The 11,590-nt window shown below is 41.2% G+C and overlaps 2 protein-coding genes across 9 annotated transcripts in view; one reads left to right on the top strand and one right to left on the bottom strand.

Moving 5' to 3' along the window:
• The window catches only part of LOC135803720 (zinc finger protein 184), a 76,645-nt gene that overhangs the window by 26,314 nt on the left and 38,741 nt on the right, over positions 1–11,590 (bottom strand). For 7 of the 8 annotated variants that reach the window (XM_065317400.1, XM_065317398.1, XM_065317402.1 and 4 more), the window contains exon 1: positions 9,539–9,649. The exons of the other annotated variant lie outside the window; for it this stretch is intronic. The gene's annotated coding sequence lies outside the window, so the exon portion shown is untranslated. Of the gene's footprint in view, positions 1–9,538; positions 9,650–11,590 lie in introns of those variants that run through there. 8 annotated transcript variants of the gene reach the window in all.
• tio (zinc finger domain-containing protein tiptop) overlaps positions 9,803–11,590 on the top strand; it is a 65,853-nt gene continuing 64,065 nt past the window's right edge. Inside the window, exon 1 of the mRNA XM_065317394.1 lies at positions 9,803–10,631. Within this exon, the coding sequence (XP_065173466.1) occupies positions 10,592–10,631 (40 nt within the window). The 5' untranslated portion in view covers positions 9,803–10,591. The remainder of the gene's footprint in view (positions 10,632–11,590) is intronic.

Genomic DNA, 11,590 nt, shown 5'->3' with positions numbered 1-11,590 from the left:
CATATATCAAGCTCGCATTTGCCCAAAGTGACACATAAGATAATCCCAACTAAAGTAACGAGTCTAGTTATTCGGAGCACGGATCGCGTCATAACAGGTTTCGACTGAACCCATTACTCTGGCTGGGTCCCGTTCGTCGTCAAGTTTTGGCATCGCGCACATCGCGAATTGGGAATCCTCAATCCTCTCCCACACGCATCGCTGTCCATTATGCACGTTGGGAACAATGTGAAGATGACAACACCACCGCCACATGGCCCGACTCCAATCAGATTGATATTTTATGCAAATTCAACCAAGTAAATGGCATAATGTCAGCTTAGCATTTTTCACGCTATTCTCAGATTATTATGACAGCCACAAAATAAATAATAATTATGGCTTTCGATAGGATTGTAATTTGAGAGTATTTATAAACAATATAACAATAGCACGGATTTCATATTATCATTTTCGTGGGCCTATCGGTAATTCAGTAATTCAATTCAATACCATAATAAATCAATCAAATTTAATTAAAACTAATTATTTTTATTTTGTTGCCTGTGACGGAGAAGTTGTATATCATTATGAAATCATATAAGCAATTGCATTTTGATGTGCGAGAAAAATGTGTGTAATTATTCACCGAACACTTTCAAATTTGCTGTAATATATCTAGATGCTTAATTTATTTATGTCAGCATATAAAATTGAAAGGAAATATGAACTGAAATACAAGTTGGTGGTATAATATGAGATGCCTTTCTCTCAAGTCGCAATATTTCCTCGACTCATAAAATAACATTCATTGTACGCTTGAAATATTAGGAGTACAAGACAGCAACAAATGATTTTCGAACGAGCGACGATTAATTGCAATCAGTACGTACGTAGATTAGACATAAACTATAAGTATGGCCATGTGAAAATGGCAAATTTGTGCGGAGTGTATGTTTATGTAAGACTGTGTTCGAGTACAACAGCATAATTGACACACCTATCTATCGGCTCAAGGCAAGAGCTCATGCTCGACGATGCAACGAGCGGAATTGGGATTATTGATTAAAATCATTATTGCTTGTAATTGTTATGTAATAATTTTACTGTCTAAAGTTTATGCACGTTTTTTCGCGCGTTCGGGCGCATCGTGTGTCGCTGGACAACGCGCCATCGAATGTTTTCCACGCGAATGCCTACAAACTGGCGAAAAGCGGCGAGAATGACAAATAGCGAATGGATGTTGTTCAAATGGCACACGAGCTCGACGAGCGCGCAGGTACCTACGAGTACAAGGCAGCACGAGGCTCTGCTCGACAAATCTAGGAACGCCGCATGAAGCATAGGAAATGATTAAGTAACCGACATTTGCATATTGCATTAACTCGTCGAGCATTTGTAAACATACAATTTGTACCTACAAATCTCGTGCTTCATCAATTTTTTTTCATTTATTTCAAAGTGTTGACTTGTACCCAGGTATTGGATGCGAAAAGTGAAAGTAAAAGTGTAAACTGTCCAACATGAAATATTATTAAATAATTATAGGGGTGGTCGCATCTTTCAGTAGTTTCCGGTAAAATAATTGTCATAACTTGTTGCTCACTTGTATAGTTCCAAAAAACCACAAAAGTAAAATTTTTCCGATTTTTTACATCATGTATCACAGAAAAATGGCCGACTGACGTGCACACGTACGATAGTGTCTTATGACGCTCGTTGGTTAATTTTATAGATTGATTTATGCCATGCGACCGCATACCTTACCATAAAATCCTGATTTATTGTTTTTTCGTTGCACAGACATGAACATAAGTAAGAGAGAATGTGTGAGTGTGTGGCTATGTATGGAAGAAGTTGTCGGCTGATGGCGATGCATAACCCGATGGGACATCGACAACTGAGATATTAAAAGAAGATAGCGTGGGCCAGCCAGTTGACGTGAGTGATCTTTTAAGCCATGAAAAAGAACCCAAAACTGACGGAATGAAAGAATATAAACTTAATGAAACACAAATTATGTGATTTGTTATCGCAGGTGTTGTAAATCAAAATATTACATAAATAATAGGATTTAATCGAAGGAGGACGAGTGTGTCACGTGTAACCTTTGCAAAATGATTACTAAATTGTGACTTGTGTGGAATTTCCAACAGTGCATCCGAGTCGGACATGTTGGCGACCCGCGGGAGTGACGCGGATCTGGATCTATCTAGGGTTTTTCGTTTCGAAACCCATCGGCGGCGGCAGCGGCATGTTAGAGAGAGGGGCGCAGGTCGAGGACGAGAGGGTGGCGCACGCGGCCGAGGTGATGTGAATACGCCGCAGGTCGGAAGCAGTTCTAAGCGACGTTATGTCTAATCGATGCAGTGCTGCGCGCCTGGTCTTGGCCATTACGCACCTTAATAGCCTCTGTCTGGCTGTGTGCGTTCACATCGGTGCACACCAGAATGCGTTGGTGTGTGGCCGCGGTCGCTCTCGCTCGATTTGTTTCACACTCTCAACCCCCTTGTAGTCGCGATGTGCGCTCGCGCTCCAGTCGCGCACAATAGCTGCACCATGAAGCGAAGCAGAAGCGCAACACACAAATACAGGCAAGAAGAAGAAACGGTAGCTGGTAGCAGCAGCCATCGTTGCCTATAAAATGCAACAAAACCGTCATCCGCCATCGTTCTTATACTCAGAGCTGGCTTTAGAAAATCAACCCAGAAACCTCTCAAAAACAATTTTTGCAGAGAAATTAATTTAGAAATAAAATTTATTTCTAGGATCTAAAGATGACTTGAACAATTGTTACCTGCCTAAGATCCGGAAAGGGGTTAAAGTTCCCTCATCGTTTTAGCATTATAAGCGATCACAAGCACGTGCTCTTTAAAATGAATTTATTTATAATGTACCTACACATGGCTTCGCATTTCAACTGGATGCCTTCGAGTGCACTGGGCTGCCTAGGCCTAAAACGTTCAAAGAGCGCGACCCCAAAACTATTAATTACTTATTAACGAACGATTTACCGTCGCCCAAAGTCGGCGTAAATCTGAAATAGCGAAAGATATATACATGCACACGCCGCCAGCGGAATCTGGCCGTGAGGCAAACGAATGTACGAGTATACGTAAACAAAACTTATTACCCGAGCCCCTGGTAATCATAATCCTAGCTTCGGCCCGAACAAACCGTTGTTATTATATCAGAATTAGATTAATCGGAAGATGAATGGTACACACCGCTGCTATTTCGCTTTCGCTCGATGCCCAACACACACCCACACACACACAGATATTACTTCCACGTCTGCCGAATGTTTCTAATTCATATTTCTCGTGCGAAAAGTACAAAAGTACAACTGGGATAACAACACAAAACATCCTTGGCTTTGCTGATACATGTGTACGAAAAACTTCTCGGACGGACCGATAGCCGCAAAACTATAACTAGAAAGCAGCCTCTCAATCATCCTCAATTACTTCACAATAATTAGCCGTTGGTCCGCAGCGTCCGCGCGTATAACGACGCCGCGTGACGACCTAAAGTAATGGATCCATCATCCCAGCGGACAGCAACAATGAGAATAAGCACTTCAACCATCGCCAGCAGCTTTGGGCCTGGCTAACGTGCCAAACAAAAACATCATCGTTATGTCTTAGCACTCATCTCAGGGAAAGATTATTTTGATAAGGATACACCGAGTGTCCATTAAAATATGCTCCCGAAAAACAGGTAAATATTGCCCAATAACGCAGCCTAATAAATTTTAAACTTCTTGACACATGAGAATGACGTTTATGTCTTCGTTAAAGTTCAGGTTTCTTTCCGGCTTGAATAGCGTTAAAAAGTTTGCGATATCGTTGTGTGTGTGTGTGCATGTGAGTGTTGAGTTGAGTTGAGTTTCCGAACAGTCCATGCGATATCAGCACGAGCCCGTTGCGCATTAGAAAAGGATTACAACTTGTTTGTCATCGTTCATGCTCACTTATCGCCATCAAATTGATTTATTAGAAAACATAGGCGACGACGAACACATGAGCGCCCTGCCGCGTCCACTCCCGCCCGCACACTAAAGATGATTTCGCAAACCGCAAAACTATATCAATTTCCACGCTCAGGCTTTTCCATTCGTCCACTTTCGCAATCGCAACTTCCTTTGTCGTCGCCATGACGCCCGAAAGCAACGTACTACCGAAACGAGCTATAAAATATCCAACTTTATATCGACAATGTGCGGGATTTCGAGAAAAAGTAATTTCGAACATAAATCAGTTATTAAGTGGCCGTAAATACTTGGCGGCAAACCGAAAATCTCACATCATACTCCCCGGTCCACTCCAGCTCGGACCTTCTGTTAGGAAGCTGTGTGAGATGGCGCTGGCGTCACATCACCGTAGAAATATCTTCGAGCATTTTTCGAAGCAACACGAGATGCGTTGATAGATAACACGCTCGAGATAGAAGGTTAACGATCAAAATGGTGACAAATAAACATAAACACCATTCAACTGGACGGCGATAAGCAGCAGCGAGATTCGAGTCTTCGATGCGTGTGTCATGGCGACGAAGAGTGGGTTCTTGCACACTGAAGACCCAAAGAGCGTGCTCACTATTCAATATGCATACATAAGTACGAATGAGTTGCGCTTAATTCGATACGCCGAAGATACTTGTCGTCGCTTGCGCCACGCCAAGCTCAGATTAATTAATAAAACGTGATAATTACTTAAATGCAAAGCGCTCGGCAGTCGTGTAATTTAAATTAATTTATGTAAATGTCGTTTGATTTCCATGCAAACGTTAAGAGTCAAAGCGGGCATCAAATGTTCATTCGTGGCATATTTATGTTTCCACTCAAATTTTACGGAAAAAAATAAACATTTACGCTTTGAATAACTTAAATAATAAATCTTGATCAGTTTTACACAATCACAATTAATTCGTAATTAAAATATCACAGATTATTTCGTGAATGTCAACGCTAAAAATTCTAAAATGACAAACATTTCACAATAATTATTCAACCAAGCGAAGAAAACATAAATAAATCTGGCTTTTTTTAAAGATACGAAATAATTTTCTAGATTTTAGTGCCAAAACAAGACAACTGATGAAATATTCAAACATCTGAGGAAACATTTGTTCTTCTATTTTTACATGATCATTAAGCCACAACGAATATCTCACAGCATTCACAAATCCACCACAGCAACTAGGCAAATTTATAATGTTACAGATTTATTTATGTTTCTTCCTGCGTGTCGTGAATTTCCATGTTGTTTTTTTTTCTGTGTGCGTCACATTTCAAAATACACACACTTTCACACAAAATGCCACCGCAAACAACCGAATGTGCTTTCTGTTCTTCCTGTTATTTAATTTTCTTTTTATAAACTTGATGTAAAAAGCGATTCGAATTGATTTTATTATTCATACGATGTTCCCTCGAATTACTTTATATCGGCCGTTCATTTGAAACGTACATAAAAACGAGAATAAATAAAACGTTCGAATCGACCCGAATGTCTTTTACGAATCGTGGTGTGCGTTGACGCACACATTTCGGAGCCCGTTCATTCAGTTGCACATAATAATGCCGCGGATAAAGAGTAAATTATAAATATAATGCCCGTGTGCATGTGCACCAACGCCGACAAGACGCGCGACCCGAAGAGACATGACGCGATAAAGAAGAATCCATACACGAGAAGTCCACGGCGTCACGTCGTATAAAGAAACCCACATGTTCATAAATACATCGCATTAAATTACCAACACACATACATACGAAAAGTAGTTGTATGGAGTTGTAGTAGTACCATAGAAAGCATTCCGTTCCGAAAAAATCACGCATCAAGCTCTAAATTATGAAATTAGCATAAAAATCACATAAAGTCTAAATCCGGGCCTGTCCGGCCGTTTGAGGAACTTGACTGGCACAAAAGACTCGTCCGCTGTAAATCACGTGGATCTGACAGTGGAGCGATCGGTGAGACACGGATTCTGCTTCGACATATAGAAATGTGGAAAACGCAAGGCCACCGCGTGGAGATGTTATACTTCTTCTTCTTTTTCTTGGTGTCCAGCGCGTTTGATTTGTGTCTTTGGGGTGTTTTGAATTTTGCCACATCAGGTAATCGCTAAAGGAATGCTACCAACAGTCACCAAATCTATTTTCGAGATCTACACAGATCAAAATTAAATATTCAAAATTTGGAGAAGTGTAAAATTATTTATTCTCACACTGCTTTCACTCACATAAAGCATTGAGCTTTCTTTGTGGTTGGTGGGTTTGTGTTTTTAGTCGCTCAACCACCATTGCCTGCCTCTCTCGTTCACTTGGGGTGGAAACAGTCGAAAACCACCAAAAGAAACATGGCCCAGCCAGCGTGATCGCGAGAAGAGGGGGAGCGTATAGAGGATCGCGCACACGATGGCGCAACCCGTATTGGATTATGTTCGGTTCCTGTCCATAAGTCATATTAAGACTATAGAAAACGAGCAATAAATCTGTCAAAAGCTAACGGGAGGGTTGGAATCAACTCCACAAATATTCAGAAGGGATCATACGCCATGCCATGGCATGCCACGGCAGCGGACAACAAAAAAGCAAGCCCGTTTGCTTCAATTTTATAGTTTCCAAAATATTTTAACCATTTTTTACCTCCCAACTAATAGATATCACGTTATTTTTTTGTTATCCTCAACAACAACAAAAAAACGCTACAAATTGAGTGCCGCCCAAAATAAGACATCGAAATAAACTGAAGAAATTACAAGTGACGCAAAAGGTAATGCCATTGTGTTTATCATTTAATTGCTGGCTGACGAGGGCCCGGTCGGCGTTCGTTCGCTAATTAAAAATAAAGTGCATTCTTGGCGACTCTCTTGCTGGGCTCTTACACCGCCACACCGTGCATGCGATTTTTTCGCTACAGCTCGACCATCCACAAATTTGGGCTGGCACCTCCACTAAGGGGGAGATAATGTGTTACATCAGGATGGCGGGCGTGCTTCTTATGCAAGCCGCAAATATATAAGCTTACACACGTAGTGTGATAAAGGAAGAAAAAAAAGACACACGCATAATGAATGCTTTCGAATATTTTCAAGCTCTTAGGTAGCAATAGGTATTGCAGGCGCAGTCAGACAGTTCAGCTGCCCTTTCGTTAGACGATTAGCGCGCTTGAGGCGCGCCGGCGACCATTCGCAGATGTCAACCGATTACATGTGGACGACAATGCGAAAAGTTGTCAAAATAAATCATCCGATTGAAGGGAACGTGGCAACAGCCATCAGTGCACGCACATCAAACCATTAAATCTATTTACCTACGGTGAGGACCCATGCATTGGTCACGCTACACACCGGGCGCTTTTTCGTTTATTGGAGCAAAGTTTTGTTAGTTCTGCGTAAAAATTTGCCAAGCGAAATAATTATACTGTTTGTATAAACGTGTGCAAGATGACAGGAAATAAATTTTCGATTTTGTGTAAAAGTAGTAGGAAAATTCATCAAAAAATATTAAAATCATAGGGAAGGTAGCATAATTTGGACCAGCGCCTAAGTTGGACCACCACGATATCCGCGGACTGTTGAAGTTTATGCAAAAATTGACTGGCCCCTTGTTTTACTCGTATTTATAAACAATTAATGCAACTATTTGGGTTAAAACTTGCCGCGTGCTTTCGTCGTGACAACAACTTCGTGTATCATTGATTATCAAATCTATTATAACGACGTAAGTGCAAGAGCTGTCAAGCCGTTAAAACGTTAGTTTTACCGATTATTATTTTATCATCAGGAAGCTTCTTTATTTATCTATAATTTATAGTATTAATTTTGAGAGGTTATGTTATATTAAGATTGTTGTTGATCATTATATATAAATTCTTCAAGTTGCCCAAGTTGGACCGAAGACAGACACCGGAGTTTTACAGGAAAAACGTATATCATTTTTTCGACCTCCTAGAAAAGCTTGTGGACGAGCACAAATCTTCGAAATGATCCACTGTATGAAATGCCGCACTTTGGTTTATACAAAATGTGCTTGTGTTACTGCTAAAACTAAAATTTACTATTGTGTCAATTGCCGTTAAAAAAGCATGGTCCAATTTAGGAAACCGCGCGGTCCAATTTAGGAAACCGGTTTCTTAATTTGGACCAAAAACACAATTTTTTTAAATTGAAATTTGAGGGGTATAAATATAATTTTTACTTAAACCAAAAATATCATTTTGTTGGTAAGCCTTGTGAGTTACTTTTCCGCTACTTAATTTTTATTGACAGTTTATATGTGGCTCTATAAATCAAAAATATAAAAATGGTCCAAATATGGCTACTTTCCCCTACGATACATCTGCTCCAAATCCTGTGATTTAGACCTCAATTCAAATCATAAACCAAACGCCATTAACCAGGATACTGGCACCTGTATCCTATAAACGTGATCAAGGTGAAGTTGACAAAGTTCTTGTAACTTTCAATAAATTAGATCGCGTTTTGTAGCACTTAACGGCATCAAAGCTTCCACACAATTAAAACGAAACTAATGCAATGCCTTGTGATGTGATGATCGGAGAAGAAAAAAACACCGCCCACACGTAACCGGCACAATCTTTAAATAGTTCTCTTCGATGTCGTTTACTTATCTCTGACGTTTAGTGCGTCTTCAGCGTTTCCTGCTGAGTGTCCAAGGTGCAGCAAAGCAATAAACGGTCAATTAAAAAGGAATTTTAAAGATTTCAAAATCAATTAAATGTTTAATCCAAAAAGAAATTTCTTATGCTTGAAATTATTAATTCAACAGATTTTTTCGTTCAAATTAAATTCGTCCTATTGTCGTCACTAGACACGAAATATTCTATCAGATATTGACACCAATTGTTATTGTTATACTTCGCTGCTATTTGAAACTTCTCGACATTATTCCAGCAATAAATTCAGCAATAATTTGATTTACACCTGATGAATCGCATTCAATTGATAAGAAATAATCGCTTTCGAGTGCCTGCGTAGGCGTACCCCCCGAGCGTGGTGCGATTTCGAATTGACATGCAATTTCTTTATTTGTATTACACGATGTAGCGTAATAATATGGAGCAGAAGCATTAAATCGCCCAGCGAGCGCCACAACTTGTTCTTGTAGCGTGCGCGATCGCTCCGCCTCTAGCGAAGTGGGAGTGCCGGTGCGAGTGGTGTCCGACAGCTACCGCCGCCTGTGAGCGAAACTTACGAAATCGTAGCGGGAATATGCGGCAAACACCTATTTAACCGACGCTTGACGCACCAATGTGCTGATTTCACATATATAATGCAATATTTTACAACTTGTTTGATCGGTGAACGTAATCACACTCTTATAGCATTGTATTCTTTGATTTCGCACGTTGTATACATTGGCATGATGAAGCACGTGGAGCGGCGTAAATCTACGGTATCTCGATACACTCGGCGCGGATCTTAGAGGTTATGTCGCGGTTTTTCGCAAATATTGACGTTAATCGCGGCGCAAACACTAATATTTATACATTAGGAGTTTAGCGGGGTTGTAATCTTACTGTATACTTACAAGTTTCTTTGGCTTTTGATGATTTCACGATGATTTTGTACGATTTGTAGCTGTACACAACAGTACGACTCGTGTTCACGGCACCGTAACAGAGAACAGCCGCTGCGCAGTGAATGTGGCGGGGACGAACGCGCTTCGCGCGGGGGCACGGCCTCCACCAAGCGCCTCCCACCTGTCAAATGGACCATGAGGTTGCGCCGTGCGTGCATGCTGCGCGCTCGCCGACGATCTCGAGCCCGCGCGCCGTGAGATCCTTTCGGGCGCGTGACGAGGGATGACATCGCGTCGAGCTCCGTAGCCGCCGCCGTTGTAGCCGTTTGCGTAGCTCGTGTGTGCAAGTGCGCGCCGCGCGACGTGAGCGAGAGGGGGCGCGCGCGCGAGCAAAGCGTCGAGACGCCGGCGCTTGCCAGACCTGACGAAAGCGTTGCGCCGACTGTCGTCCTCGAGACGAAGCGGCGGGCCCGCCAAAGAGTGGGGGAGCACCGGAATCGTGTCCTGTCAGTCATTCAGTCACCGGAGTACGTGCGAGCACGTAGGACTACTGGTTGCGAGCTCCGGTCCGCCGAGGCACCGAAGTGGCGCGCGTTTGTTACGCATTTGTAACATTGCCGAAAAACAGGTGAAACGCGGGAACATACACACACTTCATCGTTCGACTCATCAATTAAAAATTATCTACGAGTTTTGTGAAATACAAAAAAGGATAGTTTGACGAATTTTTAAATACTTATCACGAGGAAGCAAATTTTTGTGAGTGAAAACTTTACAACTGCGACAATTACAAGTATACGATAATATTACATCGAGTGTGATCATCTTTCCTGCAAAGAGTGCGTGCGTTCTCTAGTGATATTAGTTTTGAGTTGGTTGATTTTCTACCGGCACGCGACATCCAATAAGAAAATATCGACCAACAGCTGCAGTGCTTGTGTTTTTTGTTTTATTTAAAATTTGAAAAATTTTCGCATCGTGATGGTACTTTAATAAACCGCGAAAATTCTGCTCCAACTGAAGCGACAATCTATTTTCCTGAGGAGGACAGCGGACAGCAAGATGCCTCGCAGGAAACAGGATTGTCCCAAGCGCATGAAATGTAAGTTTGAAATTATTCATAACCACCCCCAAAATTTTTCGAATAATTTAATTCAATACAACATCAACGCAACACCTCAGGGACACTTAGAGATCAAGTTACAATTTATCCGGGGGATTTTCACATTTTTACTTGTGAAGTTATTCTGTTATCCTAGTGGGACAACTCACGGAAAATGATAGTGAACTTGAAATAGGTATGTTTTGGCGGCATGTGGGTTCCGCGTGGCTCCGGTCGATACGGGCCGTGGTGTGAGTGCGTGAGTACTACGCGTTCCACCATTCATCCACAACACACCATTCATCGTTGAAATTTGCACGAGCTACGAGCATACACACACACTAACGCAGGACGCAGCCGCCACACCGCGAGAGCGGCTTGTTACGAATCAGAGGAGGAACATGCGAAATCCGAAAAAATGGACAAAAAATTACATCAATTATGAACTCGGCTGCGCTGCAAAAGCCGGTCTGTTAGAGAGTGATTTGCCCGCAGAAAAAAAAAAACGCGTGATTGAATATTTCGCTCTGCGGTGTTGAATCATCTAGATTTTTGCTTATAAATATCAAAGATGAAAGCCTCTGGCATTTTCAAAATAGATCAAATATTTCTGTCAAATAATTCACCTAAGTGAAAGGGAAATAAGTAAAAAATTTAATTGCTACATGTTGTTTCTTTAAATATTTGTAAAAATACAAAAATCTGCTTATTTTTGCCAATGTGTGGAATTTCACACCAATAAACAAAGAAGTTTTCAAACTATAAAATTCCGACTTGTTTGTCATCCAATTTTGGCGCCGACAGTGTTTCTTTTTTATTTGTTTGCTAATGTATAGTAAGTTAATATCTTTCGAGCGGGATAAATACATTAATAAATTGCCCGAGATAAATTTCGCACTTGTTGGTGTTGTTGGCTTATTAAATTCTTGGTGATTTCCTAGCTGAATTATGCTTAAGAA

The sequence above is a fragment of the Atheta coriaria genome, unplaced genomic scaffold (assembly GCF_025399875.1).
Source record: "Atheta coriaria isolate IRGN ID8LTWV9N9 unplaced genomic scaffold, Caltech_Dcor_3.1 hic_scaffold_3_pilon, whole genome shotgun sequence".
Taxonomy (NCBI): Eukaryota; Metazoa; Arthropoda; class Insecta; order Coleoptera; family Staphylinidae; genus Dalotia; species Dalotia coriaria.
This window is presented reverse-complemented; position numbering and strand designations above follow the sequence as displayed.